The sequence below is a fragment of the Aythya ferina genome (assembly GCF_964211825.1).
Source record: "Aythya ferina genome assembly, chromosome: 7".
Taxonomy (NCBI): Eukaryota; Metazoa; Chordata; class Aves; order Anseriformes; family Anatidae; genus Aythya; species Aythya ferina.
The window spans coordinates 33,340,633-33,356,096 of NC_140302.1; the positions used below are offsets into that span (position 1 = coordinate 33,340,633).

Sequence of the window (15,464 nt, forward strand, 5' to 3'; positions counted from 1 at the left end):
CTGACCTGGTGGCTCAGCCCCTGTCTTGGCCTGTGTAGTGCCAAGTGGGCTCACAGCCAAAGCCCTAACCCTGTGGGACTGTAATGCCCTTGTAAAAAAATGGCCAGGACTCCAGTCCTGAGCCAGAATATTTCCTAATTGCACGTAATTCACACCAAAATCCATTGCACTTGTAACCCTGCCGTTCTGCTTCTCACAGGTAATGACTTAAAGTGCTTGAAATCACATTTTCCCTGCTATTGCAGGGAAATCTCAGCTGCAGGCAGTGAGGGAAAGTGCCTGTAAATAACAGATCCACAACAGCCAAATGCTTGTTCCTTTGTTCCAAAATGCACACTAATTTGTTCTAAGGATCAGCTATTTTAAAATACTTTCCATACAGTCATCCTGTTCTCATTTTAAAGGACTTTGCCAGCCATTTTCTTCTGAGGTGGAAGAGGGAACTCAAAGCGGGCCATTAATATTTCAGCATCACCTGGTATGTGAGCACATCACACTGTCAACACGGTGTGTGAACACAGGGGATTGGAAAATGGTTTGAAGGCTCAGATCTGGTGCACGAGCTGCAGTGCTCAGAGCCATCCCTGCAAGCACCAGAGCCCCACTCAGCCCTCCAGATCCACAGGGCTCAGGGGTCCAGTCCCTCCAGAGCAAACACAGAGCAGGAGAATTTCCTCATCGTTTGTACACAAGTAATACCAGCAGTTAGCCTACCAACTCATACCTACCAGCTTGCCAGAGCATCATAGCCACGGACGTATTGTGTATTTTTTCTTGGAGTTGATAGACACAGCGATGACTGGCTGGGCATTGTACCCCAGTTCACAAATTAAATGCATAAAAAGTGGATGTTAGCACTTGAAAATTGCTTGCACATATGTGTGTGGGTTTAAGAAATGAAAGGCTATACAGAGTAAATGCAAATGTAGTATTTCTGGAAACAAAAGAGAATTCAAATACTATTGCAGTGGCTTTATGCACGTATTCAATGTCTCACATTTAAAGACAATGTAAATACCCTGTCCTGAGGAAGAAAGAGTTGCATTCAAAGTCCTTAAAGGATAAAAATATAGACAGGATTGTTTTAAATAAGGTACATGTCTGAGACTAGAAAGGTAGCATCATTACAGAGGCATCATATTTCCATATCAATCTGTGTAGAAAAGAAACAAGTGTGTTTGTATACAAACAATTTGTTATAAAAGAGAAGTACCTGGATGTGCTTCAAAAAGGTCTGCACCACAACTCTTCTTGACTTAGGAAACTTGAAAGAACCCCTGTTTGCACAGCTGTGGGACACCAGCCCTCTGCATTGGAAAGAGTCTCACAGCTCAGCTCCCGTTTTCCGTGGCTATTCCCACACCACGTAGGTGCCAAGGCTAGGGGAAGGGCACATCTGTGGCACTGGCAGTAGCACAGCCTGTGGAAGCTTTAAACACGGGCTATCTGCTGCTGCAGTAGGAAATACTCCATATTTAAAGAGCTTTGGTCCTTCAAGAAAGGCAGACAAAGTAGTGTATATATATTGGAGCAGATATTCATTAGGTTTTTGCTCAGAGGAACTGGGGCTCTTGGGACGTTTTTGTGCCTTCTGCTGTGGGACTACAAAAGTTTTACTTACAATGTGGCCGCAGTGCAATGCTGTTCTTTTAAATCTGTGGGTAACATTGACGTTGTCTTGTTCACCCACGAATGCTTCAGCAATGGGAAATTATTACTCGGGACAACTCCGCTATGATAGTCCCACTTTATAACCCAAGGAATCTTCAGCAGGAACACTGAATGCTCTGCCCATGCAACCCGAAAGGACGGGTGTCAAAATAGAGGTGGGAACCACGGAGCTCCCTCTGCCCCACGCTTTGAGCTGGACACGTTGGTCCCCAAAGGGGCAGTCTGTCAGTCCCCCCCAAACATTTCTGTTCGGGTCAGACTAATGACAACACACCCGCACAGACACTCAGTGAATCAAGAGGGAACCGTGCTTTGAACCCATGAGACGCAGAGCTGATGAAAGCATGGTTAAACTTCTTCTACGCAATACACATTAAAAAAAAAATGGGCACACCTGCTACTTTCTCATTTCTATCTGTTAAAAGGAAACAGTAACTGAGAGATTAAGACCTCCCTCCACGATACCATGCAATACAAGATGATTATGAAATAGCAGGAGGTATAAAAGTTAGAAATCCCTACCCTCCCCAGCTGCCATCAAAATGCGGGCACTCAGACGCTTCTTCCTTCTGCCTCTCTTAGCTGCTCTAACTCTTGCTGAAGACAACTCAATAGAATTCTTGGGTATGAAAATAAAACATTTTTCTTCTTCTGTGAATCTTTATTAGTTTCTGTACAAGCTATTCTGTAGGCAACTGAAGGGGAAAATGTAAAACATACCTGTAAGTGCAGCTTATTTTAATGTACTGCTGCAAAACACCTTAATATGCCAGTAAGTATTAAAAATAAGAGTATCAGAATAAAATGATTGCAATATATGACTGCCTATGACATTTTTTTTTTTTACTTACGAACTTGACTTTGAAGAGATTTTACTCTGGAATGGAAATTTGCATGTGTAAGTTAATATTGTATTGGAGTAACAGGACTAAATTGACTTTTGGGGAAACTGCTGCTTTTTAAAAGAGTTTGGGGCATTTTTTCCCCATGTTCAATGAGATGCAATAGGCAGTCATTCGTTGCTTCATTTGGGATTTCAGATCAGCAATTTGCATGTGTAACAGTGGGAAGTGACTGTGGGATAATGGAAAAAAAAATAACTGGGCTACAGGAACCATCCAGAGGGAAGTAGAGTGAGGGCAGGGCAAAACTGACCTCGTAATGCTCTTCCAGCTGGGGTGTTTCATATGTGACGAGAAAGGTGTCTCCTAAACTTTTCTTTTCCCTTTGGAGTTCAGCAGAAAGCCTGACCTCTCTATCTGGGACGGCATACATGGTCTAGGAGGTTTTTCCTGTGGTTTGAGACCACTATTTTTAGATAATGCTAAGGCAGAAAAGAAAACTTAAGCTCAAACTGGATAATAATCTTTCTCTAAAAGTTCCTGTACAATGCCCATTACTGTAAGTACTTCATAACTAATTAACATTCATTAAGTAATTCTAGATATAGCAACTCAGCTTGTTTGTTTGTTTTCACGTTCACCCAGCCCTGAATCCTAAACGCAGTAACAGTCAGAGGGGCAAGACTATGGAGACAAGCCTGCAGTAATAGCTCCCCGTAATGCTCTCCCTGTCACCAACAAATTTGGGTCAGGATATCCTGAACCAGACAGGGAGAGCTATATTTGTGTTTAACAGTTATCAAGGTATTTTTCTTTCATGATTTTGAGCTGTTTTGATATTTTAACATCCACGTCACCCTGCAGCAAAGATCCACATGCAAAGAGCCGGCTTCTTTTGTTTCTTTCAAAATCACAGGTTATTGGTTTCGTTTCAGTCCAGTGAGTTCTTGTACTGGAAGAGAACTATTGGCAGGAATGTATGGACCTCTAGCACTTCCTTTCCTCCTCATTTCTCTCTTTTCTGACCTAAATTGCTTTAGTCCATTTACTTATTATTTATCTGGAAAATATTCTAAACTTTTGATCATCTTTGATCAAAAATGATGATTCATTTAAAGCTTTTCCTGTTTAGCAGTATCATTTGGAGATGGAGGGTTAGAACCGTAGGCAGCACTAAATACACAGTAGTCTCACACATTAACCTTCAGAAACTCAGATCTGATTATTATTATTATTTTATTATTCCCTCTCTGAGTGCTTTGACGTAAAGGGCTGAAACTCAGAAATTGATACAGTGATCTTCAGGAAAAGAGCGTAGGTGGAAGGTTTGAGGTTTGAGATGCTTGTGGTGACCAGCCTTGCAGAAGGGAGTTGTTGAGGTGTCCTCTGTCACTTGGAGTTCCCAGTTTTGCCACTGGCTTCACCTGTGATCTGTGTTTCCCTAACTGTCTTGTCTTCTACTAGTGAAAATAAGGATAAGAAATACTTTCCAATGTTCTTTGATACTTCAGGTTTCATAAACTGGTGCAATAGAAACGAAAAACCCAAATGGTAAAATTTTTTGCATGCTTGCTCTATGGTGGGCTGTCCTGGGGTCATGGCATGGAGGAGGGAGAGACCTTACTGCAGGAGGGCCAGCCTTGCAAGCTCTTTGTTTGTGCTCTTCTTCCACAGGTGCACCTCGCTGTGGTGCCTCGCTCACCGACCTCAACAAATCTTTAAAGATCGACCTAAATTCAAATGCAAACTGTGTCTGGCAAATTCAGAGAAACGAAAATCAAACGATTAGGCTCATCTTCTCTTATTTTAAGTAAGTATTCCCTCTGTAAGTTTTGGTATGTTTTCAATGAATTTGAACATAAAAATGTTGAAAATGTATAATAATAGTTAAATAAACTAGTATGGCTAAGCTGAATTTCTTACTAATTTCAACTTAAGACATTGCTGCCTCCAAATATTTCTCTGTGTTTGCTTAAGTAAAATGCTTTACTGAATCTGTGTTGTGGACTGCAAAGAGTCTGCATATTTATCAGTGAATTGAGGTAGTTCCCACCATGTTTTTTGTTGTTGTTTTGTTTTTTAATAGATTTTCTCCATCTTCAAGCTGTGAAACAGAAAGTATTAATGTATATGATGGTCCTTCCTCTAATTCACCTCTTCTTGGACAAGTATGTAACAACACTGATGCAGTCCCAATGTTTGAATCATCTTCAAACAGTTTAACTTTTCTCATAAAAACAAACTCTGTGGCTTTCGCACGAAACTTCTTTGTCTTCTATTACTTCTTTTCACCGGAAACAAGTAAGTCAGAACTTAATGCAATAAAATCAATACCATTTGAATTGTACTATTAAAGGAGGATTAGTAAAGCAAAGTTTGGGATGACAATTAGAGGTTATTCACAGAATCTTTAATTAATCACTCAGCCCTTAGGGAATGGTTTGGGTAAAATCAGCAGAAGGAAGGAGGCAGCAAAACGACAACACATTTGCTGGAGAGCCTAAAAGAGGCAGATTTACTTAGAAAAAAAGAAAATTGCAAAGAAGGCATTACGGGACTCTAATTTCATTTAAAGGCATCTACTAAATTTGCTCAGTTTGCAGATGACATAGCATTTGCCCAGAAAAAGAATAAGGCCATCTTGTTGTAATTCCATCCGAGGACTTGTGACACAAGTCAGTGATGGTCTTCTTTCAACGCATCCCATTTTTGTCCAAGCTGTTCTTATTCTTAAGAAGGAAAGAAAAAGCCTTAGCTTGTGACTAGTTCGTTCCTTTGCTTCTGTTGACCTGAGTGGCATGGTATTAAACTCTCAAAGACTTCAATGTGAGAGAGAAATTCCCACCTCATAGTTTATGTTGCTCCAACATTTAATTAACTTTGTTGCTGAAGAAAAAAAAAATCCCTAAAATATATAGAAAAGGTATATTTAGCAACTTTAATAATTTCCAGAGGAATGGAATCCTGAAGAAATGCACCTACGAGTGATACAGCTTTAGTTTTTGAGTTTATTTTTTATTGTTATGTATGCTGTTGTGTTACCAATGTGTCTTTTCTTCTTTTCAGCACATTGTGGGGGAAGCTTAACAGGTCCCAACGGGACATTTATCAGTCCCAACTACCCATCGTCTTACCCTCCATTTACGTACTGCGTCTGGAACATACAAACTGCAAAAAAATCGAAGATAAACTTAGAGTTTAAGGATTTGTTGTGAGTAAACGCCCTACACTCAACTGTTCTTTTGTCATTTTGTTTAGAAACATTGCTTTAAACACAGCAAGCAGAAGTGCTTTTAGAAACTGTAGACATGTAGAACCAATATGATTTACTGATAATCATGCTCCAAATCACTGTACAGTTCTCTATAGCTACTGCAGAGCCAGTCAGTGAACCACAGAAAGCTTTTCAGGTGCCTACTGTGAGGTGTCCACAAGCTAGCCTGAATTTAAATCCAAAAGCATAAAGCTTTTGCTTTGCTTTTGCTATATAAGGAACATGCATAAAACAAACATAAAAAGGACAAAAGCCTTCCTTTTCCTCTGGTGATACACATAAGAGGCATCAGAGATCCACTTTAAAAAGTGGATCACACTTTAAAAGCTCTTCTTTATTCTAATGTGATTTTTTTCCTTTAATTTATTTGAAGGTGTGGTTATTTTTATTGAGTAATTTACCTTCAATATATAGTATCAGAACTACAAAAATGTAGCTATCTCTGTTGAGAGCACTAGCAAAATTTCTATTTCAATGAGAGTAGAATCATGCACTTACTTATTTATTACCTAAGAGTTTTCCATGTTTCATTTATTTTTTAATAATGTTGATTTGCGTGTTCTTTTATTCTCCACTCTTCTATTTGAATTGAGTGGGACTTGTCAGTTGCTATCGGTACTGAATCCTTTATCCGATACGAGCGATGTTCTCTACACTCATGTTTCCTATCGTTATTTTTTCTCTGTCTACAGCCTGGAACTGGATCAAAACTGCCAATTTGACTTTCTGGCAGTCTATGATGGCCTCACCACGAACACTGGCTTAATTGGAAAAGTATGTGGCGTTTCTCGGCCCACCTTTCAATCTTCTTCAAACGGCATGACGGTTGTGTTGTCTACAGACTACGCCAACTCCTACAGAGGATTTTCTGCTCGGTACACCAGCATTCTACCAGATCCCCCAGAGCCTGACAGTAAGTCTATTTGCTTCTCACTTCCACATATGAACCTTCCCTTTTGTAAAAAATACAGAGATCTGACAAAAGTGACTGAGGATTTAAGCCTTCATAGTGGTAGCCACTCTTTAAGTACAAAAAAAACCACCACGCATTAGTCTCACTTATAGAACATAAGTTATTTTGTGACCTATCCGCAAAACAAAGCTTGTTTTTCAGTCTTTTTGGTCCTTTTTTTTTTGTGATAACTTATTTTAATTTCTCTTTCAATGGCAGCATCGCTTACATGCTCTTCAGACAGACTGGAAATTGTGCTGAGCAAGGACTACCTGGACTCCCTTGGCTACAATGAAACTCACTTGTACCTGATCGACCCAACCTGCAGGCCAATTTCCACAGATCCCGTGATCTTTTCCTTCCCATTAAGCAGCTGCGGAACAATTAAAAAGGTAAAGGGGGAAAAAAGTTCTGGGAATAAGCCAACAATAGCTCGGGAATGACGAGAGCTTGTCAGAACAGTTTGTTTTGCTTCATTCCCTCTACACCCAGATCATCCAAAGTAACACAAGGCTAGGTACATGACTCCAACATCCCCTGCAAGTGACACAAGTCACAAGGAGATGGAAAAGACTCGATGATGGCAAGGTTCCTAGGAGCTCGTTAAGAGCACCGTTTAGATAAGGGTGACTGAAATGGAGCTTTGATACTTTCCACACTCTGTGCGATATTCCTTAACCTGCTGCATGGGTCTGTTCAGCATTTGGGACACATAGGTAGGAGGGCTGATGATGATTTTTTTGGTTGCAACACATTTCATGCAGCTTCCTAACGCACTTGCCTTCCACTGCAGTACCCATGTAATCACAGCTACTTCATACTGTTCCTTTTACAGGATGAAGGTCACCGCATCACTTACACCAATATTGTAACTCTCTCTGAAACCAACACGATTATCACACGCAAGAAGAGGGTACAGATCGTTGCAAAGTGCATAATGGAAAACAACTCAACTGTAGAAGTCATTTACGTAACAGAAAATAATCTAATCAAGAACACGACCTCTGTGGGAAGATACAACGTTAGCATGTCGTTCTACGACTCAGATTCATTCTCCAACCCTGTGCTTCAGTCCCCCTATTACGTAGAGTTGAACCAAACTCTTTTTGCTCAAGTCAGTCTTCATTCCACCGACCCAGATCTTCTGGTGTTTGTCGATACCTGCGTAGCATCTCCACAACCTGATTTTGGATCAGTAACTTATGACTTAATCAGAAGCGGGTAAGACTTTACAACTGTCTCATACTACGTGAGAAAATGTAACCTCCACATCAAATGTAGTCCTTTTGTCTCTTCTCCGCTTGTCTTCAGGAGACCATGGTTGGAAGCTAAATTTCATAGAAATATAAAGGCATTACATGTCAGGAAAGAAGCATACCACATTGCAGTGTGAGGGGAGCATCACTGTATGCCCACATTAAAAAAAAATAAAATAGCCCTAGTTAAATGCTTTGGTTGCAGCTAAGATTATTTAAAAGAATGTTTTTTGTATGCAGACCACTTTAACATATCTGTGAATTCTGTTGCAGCTGTAATAAAGATGACACTGTGGTAACCTACCCACCCATTGAGCACTACGGAAGGTTCAAATTTAACGCCTTCAAGTTCCTGCGGAGCTTTTCATCAGTTTATCTCCAGTGTGACGTTTTGATTTGTGACAGTACCACAAACTCCCGCTGTACTGAAGGCTGTATCTCCAGGCAGAAAAGAGATGCTTCTTCATACACTTGGAAAGCCAAGACTGTAGTGGGTCCTATCCGCCTGAAGAGAGGTCTCAGGGCTGCCGATCACTCAGGTAAGAGGGGTACATAAACTGAGAATCTGATTAAGCTCTCTTCCCTGGTGTAAATCCAAGCACAAACCTTCACCTGAGAAAAGTGTGTTAGGCCATATGCCTTACCATTACTCAGGCTCTTAATACTGATACATGAAACATTTATTAACCTCTCAACTTTAGCAGCACTTTAAACATATTCCCATTTATTTTAATGAGTGAAAAAATTTGGAACCACATGCTAGAAACAGGACACATTTACAAATGAAAAAGTTTCTAGTGCAAACAGATCACATTCAAAGTATTATAAAACAAATTAATTCCCAGTGTCCTTTTCATGATTTACAGAAAAATAACCAGCTTTACTAAGGACCATCTAGTCAACTCTTAGAAGGTACAGGGTTAGAATTGCAAGTTCCTTTTTGCCCAGCATTGCTTCAGCAATGTATCCCATACCCATTTCCAAAGATAATGATAACACTGATGGGCAAGAACTTGACCGCAGTGATACAGAAGTATTTAACAACATTGTGATGCTATTATGCATTATCATTTTATTATAAAATTTTACAGCTCCTCTTCAGTACAAGTTCAGAATTTGCAAATCAGTATGGTCAACCCCTCAGAAAAAAATATCTGAAAAATGCCAAACCTTCACTGAAATGACACAGTATTCAGAAAACTTTAAACATGCCACTTTCTTTTTTTGCTCTACACAGGAACCCTCACTAAAACAGATGCCGAAGAAACCTCAAACCTGCAAGGAAAGAGCTTCTACATTCTTTCATTTGTGGCTTTGATTTCAAATGTTATTATTGTGGTAGCTACAATACTAAAATATTACAGACGCCAGCCAGCATATGGCTACCAGAAAATCCAGAGTTCATATTAACTACTTTAGGATGTTGTGAATTTGTGCCAACTTCTGTTCAGATTTGTCAAAGAGGGGAGAGGGAAAAAAAAAAAAAAAAAAACAAGCCAACGAACATACTCAATAAACTAACAGCCCCAGAATGCAACAATGCTTGGAAACACTTCAACCTTTTTAATTATAAAAAGAGAATCACCTCTACTGTATCTCAAATTGAGTTGAAAGAATGCTGGTGTCTACATCAGGGTGTTACTGTTTAGAAAGCATCCAAAAGTAACTTTAGAAGTAATTTTATACCTCTGAAGTATGAGAATTTAGGTCCTTCTTCAAAAAAAATCTTTTTATATTTTCAAATCATTTTGAAACAGTACTTGGCATGAGCTATGTTGAGGGACGTCTATGAGATATTTGTTCTATACAGGTTGTCCTGTCTTTGCAATCTACTTTTGTGGGTTGCTGATCGTCTTCAAAATACATCAGCTTTCTTGGAGTAGAAGAAAAATTTAGGTAAGCTAGGTAAAGAGCCTGGATTGTACGTGCCTACTACATGCCTCCACCTGTTCTTTCAACACTTGCTTCTCCATCTATAGCTTTTGCTCAAAGCATTTTAAGACACCAAATGCAATCACTCTATGTTCAACTTAGGAGTCCACTGTTAAGTCCCTGTACAGTCAAAGTTAAACGGTGCACCCCAGATTTCAAAGAACAATTATCAAAATGGAGTATGAAGACCGACCTCTAAGACATACTTGTACCTCCTCAAATGACAGCAGATCTGATTCAAAGAGATTACAGTAAACATGACACAGTAAGAACTACTTCTTTGGCCTAAGATTGCTGAAATGCAGCAGATCCTAACCCAGCACATTCTGTTTTGCATAGGAGGTCCCCCTGGGGAAGGACCATGAATGAAGTACTTTCTTCAGATAGTGAAACATGAATAAATACAAATCTGCTCTGTATACATCTATTACAGTTGTTCCTGCGTGGCTCAATTCATTTATAAAGGAAAAAGCCTAACATCCCCATTTTAGACATCACTTATGGAGCCTATATTGCTAATTTTGGTGCCTGTAAAGCCAGGAGGGCTTTCAAACCCAGGTTAAGGATTCTACCTCTCTACACCTGATTTCTTGCAGAGTTTAAATGAAGCAATACAAGTACTACCATTCCTTTCACAGCTGGAGTAATAAACCACTTCAACAGCAGTCCCATTAGAACAATCCAAAGCCACAAGGAAACCATGTTGCTTTCCAGGGGTAACACATTACACACAAGACAGAAGAAAATTGAATTAATTACATGTACTTAAAGAGAGAAGCTGTAACTCGGTTTATTTAGAGTCTTCCTCTCTATTGTTCAAACTGAAAGTGGGAAACTGTGTTTTACAAGGCTTTTAGCAATGCTCTTTAAATAAATAAGCCACAAAGGGCATACAAAATTCTTATTTAGGAAAACCACACGTTCTTATGATCTTTCATAAAGCTAACAACTGTGTACAATAGTGGGTAGAATTACAGTAACAAAATGCAAGTTAACAACACTGAGGTTCTTTATGGTTATAACTCCATAAATACTTAGCTTTGTAAAGAGTAATTGCCCTTAAAAATACTTATATTGGAGTTCTACATCTATATACATTTATCGTTCTCCATTAGAGAACCCCTCACTAGAATCATAGTGTGCTTGTGAAATTTTGTTTTGCTTTGAGTTCTGAACCAAGTCCATTAACAGAACCATTTTATTATCTATGTGCGTCTGAAGAGCCTGGATTTGGCGATCAATATAGTCCATTAGTTTTTTCTCCATCAGATCCATATTTTTTGAGATGATCTTTTCCAAATAGGAGCAAATAGGCTGCTGTTCCACTCTGTAAAAAGAGCAAGTTAAGAATTAGTATTTCTTAACAAGGGGCAAAATAGCAATCTGTGTACTTGAACTTCATTTAAGTCTAACATCTCATTTTGTAGACAATGGGTTTTGGATGGTATTAGGTTTTTAGCATAAGCAAAGTATCTTTCCTGTCTGCTACGTTTTAAATGTGAGATTTTTTTTAATAAACAAGAAGATATACAGTCACCATCTTTCTACCTTACTTTTTAAAAAGGCTGTTATACATTAGAAGGAGCAGTTATGAATAACAAAATCCATATAGCTCAGCAGTATAAACAAAGTTCAAACAGCATCAGCATGACAGGCTTCATTCTTTCCAAGTACAGTGTTTCCAGAGCTACATACACTATGCATTATTTATTTCCACACCAGTAATCGTTAAAAGCACTGTACTTTCCCAGGCCCTGGAGATATTCGAGCATTATTAGAACTCTGCCTCCTAGGCAACACTCCTACATCTCACCATTTCTTCTATGGTTCTTTGGGTATCTGTCAAACTGTCCACACTGCTAGAATGAAGTTTGCACTGTACAAAGAAGTGAGGAAGCACAGGAAAGACTGATGGCATGAGATACACCGAGGACAGCAGAGAGATCGTGGCACAACATGAAAACAAGGATGGGATGACAATTTAGGAGACAGAAGCAGTTGAAGTGAAAATGCAGTAACAGAAGAGGAAGACATACTAAATGCATGTAACTGAACAGAACCACCACACATTTTTTAAACCATAAAAGGTGGAAGGCAGGAGAAAGATGCACAAAGAAGACAAAAACAATTTAGCAAATCAAATGATTTTGTGGTTTCTTTTAGAAAAATCTTATCTTTGAGCAATTCATCTGAAAAACTGTAGTCATGTTTGTCACCACAGTCTTCAAAATCACATATTTTAAGACTCGCTATTGCTGTTAATGAGAATAAAATGCTTTTAAAAAAAAAAAAAAAAAAAACTTTCTCATACGAACTATTACTACACTAGGCATATCAAACTTAACTTACCGAACAGCCTGAATGCCTTCCTCTTTAGTCACCGTATTTTTACTGAGATGCCTATCACCGTCTTTTAGCCGAAGATGATTAACCTGGCTACAGATGTTTTGAAGAAAAGGAAGAAGCACCTGTGGACTAGCTACATTTTGGTTTGTTTGCTCCTGCATAAGCAAAGATCCCATGACTTTAAGATCATTTCTGAAGTCAACTGTATTTTGCTGGGTAGTAAATCCTCCAGAATCAGAAACATTCTCTCTTTCAGGTACCTGCGCGTTCTGATCAAGATTTATTTTTGAGTCTTCACATACTGTTTCACTTGTTAAAGGATTTTTGACAGATAAAGATTCACTGGCTGATTGATCCTGTGACATCTGAACAGTTGCACCATGTAATCCATCTACTGGATTCTCATCTCCAAAATCTGAATTTTTCCCAAAGATCCAACTAAGTTTGTCTCCAAGAGGTAAACTGTTCTGATGGCAAGAAAAAAAACAATATACTTAAATATTAAAATAGACTGAAAATTATACCATAACAACTAGTATATACTTCAAAACTCTAGTAATTACAGCATTCTAATAGTATAATACAATGACTTTAAAAATATTTGTGAATTATATTCCTAGGGAAAAGCAGAGGGAAATAATTCAACCAGGATTAAGGCGGCAGGAAGTCTAGGTAAAAAACCTTATTCACCAAATCTGTTTGGAACGTGCTTGACCATTATGGAAGGCAAAGTCATAGATCGATACCATTCATGCTTATGGAACAGGAGAATAACTTACTTTCTGCTGATATCGGACCATGTCCATGAGTTGCTGAGCACCAGGAGACAACTTAGATCCCATAGATTCCATTATAGTCTGGACTCTGTCTAGATCTATGCTCGATCCTAGTGAAGGAAAATCAGTTGCTAGTTTTGCAGACACTGTTTTCACTTCTACAATTATTTTACTGATGAGTACCCTTTGTTTCTCACCAATGGAGAGCAGCTATCACAAGAAGGAAAAAAAGTATTTTGGTTAGGGGAAAATAAATGATGTTTTCTTTGTATGAATATGTTGAACTCTTTTCCAGGGAAATAAAGTTGATTTCTCCTTGCCATTACTCTTAGGAGAATTCTGACTGGAACAGAAGGAGGTTGCATGACCTTAAGATCAACAAGCTCCTCATCTTCAAAGTACTTAAGACAAGCAGTAGCTGCACAGATTTTCCTAAGATTATTTACCTGCATCACAGAGTTATTATTACTAGCATACGGTAACACAGAGTTTACAATTCTAATTATACAGCAACTGTAGTTTACCTGTAATTTATCTGGTTTATGTTTTCTTTTTCTCTAATAGGATATCTTGATCATATATATTAGGTCTTCATAAAAAGAAGATCATGATCCCAAATTAAGATACCTATGAAGACTATGCATCATGTAACTGATTTTACATTTTATATGAACTGATTACTGCATAAAAATATCTGTAATTGAGTAAGAGCAATGCAATTTAGTCAATTAAATGATTAAAGAGACAATGAAAATTAAACAGCTATGTTGAACTCCCTACCTTAATTCTACAGGAGGCTGCCGGGCATTCCAGTTTCAGATACTTTTTGTATAAAGTAACCTTTTCAGTTTCACTACAAAAATAAAATAAGCGAGCTGTGACATCACTAATACAAAGTTACTTTTAATTTCATTGAAATACACAGTAGCAGTAGACATTCAGATAAGAAACAAGACTGGCTCAAACACATTTCTGCTGTGGTACAGCAGTTTTAATGCTTATATTCAACTTGTATTGAAGCCGATCAGACAGGTGTATAAGAAGCGATTTGTATGTGTACGTACATTATCTGCTAGAGCAGCTTTTGGGGTTCAGTACGTTATTCACACATCCTCCCTGAGGCTCTGAGTCGGTTGTTTTTAATTAGTTAATTAAGCAGATGTGCCACGTAACGACTTAAAAACAAAAGAGAAAAGACATTGTTTTTAACTCCCTCGGCGAAGCACGGAAGGCAACATCGAAGGGGAAAACAAAATCCTTTTATTTTTCTATTTTTCTCTCTTGTTCTTGAAGCCTGAGGTGATTGCATACCAGAGAGGCGAGACCTCCTGGCAAGCACCTGCTAGGAGAGCCCCGCTAAGGTTAAACGGGACAGAAAAAGATCACGTACCCTTGTTGCGGTCTCACCCAGCAGCACTTCGGAGTAAGATTTTATAGCGAATGAAGCGTTTCGGTGGCTGCAGAGCCACAAAACCACGACCTTCCCCCCCCCACCCCCCCCGCCTTTACCTCGCCCCCCAACACCGCTGAGGCGCCGCCCGCGGCCAGAAGATGGCGGCGGGGCGGGAGCCCGCTCACTCACCCCCCCGTCCCCGCGGCGCCCAGGCTCTCTCCGCGGCCGGTGCCGCAGTACTCCTCGCCCGCGTACACCTCCATGTTGCGGGCCTCGCTCACCACACCGACTGCGGCCACCTCCTCGGCGCCGGGCGGCCGGCATTGCAGCTGCAGCACGCAGCCCGCTTCTCCCCCACCGCCTCCCGCCGCCTCCACCACCACCGCCACAGCCTCGCTGCCGCCGGGGGAAGCGCCGCACGGCCCCGCCGCCTCGCCTCGCCGCACGCACAGCACCCGGGCTAACTCGCCCGGTGGCGAGCAGGGCCACGAGCACCCCACGGCCACGCCGGGAGGCTCCCCGGGGCCGCCGGGGTGCGGAGCGGCCGCCCCGCAGCCGCTCGCCATCGCCCCGCCGGGACGGGGAGGGAAGGAGGGAGGGAGGAGGGCGCCCTAACATGGCGGCCACCGCGCGCATGCGCTGGGGGTGGGCGCTGTGTGAGGAGGCGGCAAGAGGGCGGCGATGTCAGGGCGACCCTCATCAAGGGAATTAATCCCTCAGGCACCGAGCTCACGGGTCGGATCCGGGGTCTGCGTTGAGGGGCTCGGCTCCAGGCTCCTCTCGCCCCCCGGGGGTCCGTGGCGAGCAAAAGACCCCTGCTGTGGATACCGGGGGGCTCGGTGCTCCGCGTGGGCAAGCGCGCCCGTGGTCCCTGTCAGTAAAAATAAATAAATAAATAAACAAACAACCTGAAACCGCTCTTCCGGACACATAAAAAAAGCCCTAAAAGCGTGACGGTGGTACAGAACTTGATAAAATGGGAAAACTTGGAGTACCGCACCCGTTTCCTGCGCTGCGTGCTA

General features: G+C 40.7%; 2 protein-coding genes across 2 annotated transcripts; one reads left to right on the plus strand and one right to left on the minus strand.

Annotated features, from left to right (window-relative positions):
* Positions 1-2,146: 2,146 nt before the first annotated feature.
* LOC311439671 (CUB and zona pellucida-like domain-containing protein 1) lies at positions 2,147-9,532 on the plus strand. Its single transcript, XM_084525645.1, has 9 exons — positions 2,147-2,295; positions 4,188-4,323; positions 4,600-4,814; positions 5,580-5,724; positions 6,480-6,700; positions 6,959-7,131; positions 7,575-7,960; positions 8,269-8,534; positions 9,233-9,532. The coding sequence occupies exons 1-9, from the start codon at positions 2,214-2,216 to the stop codon at positions 9,403-9,405; spliced, it is 1,797 nt and encodes a 598-aa protein (XP_084381771.1). The 5' UTR covers positions 2,147-2,213; the 3' UTR covers positions 9,406-9,532.
* Positions 9,533-10,692: 1,160 nt separating this feature from the next.
* On the minus strand, positions 10,693-15,032 carry LOC311439672 (ATPase PAAT). The gene is made up of 5 exons (XM_084525646.1): positions 14,632-15,032; positions 13,830-13,902; positions 13,053-13,259; positions 12,277-12,740; positions 10,693-11,254 (listed from the first exon to the last, which is right to left on the minus strand). Exons 1-5 carry the CDS (start codon positions 15,006-15,008, stop codon positions 11,026-11,028), a joined length of 1,350 nt encoding a protein of 449 aa, XP_084381772.1. The 5' UTR covers positions 15,009-15,032; the 3' UTR covers positions 10,693-11,025.
* Positions 15,033-15,464: the final 432 nt, after the last annotated feature.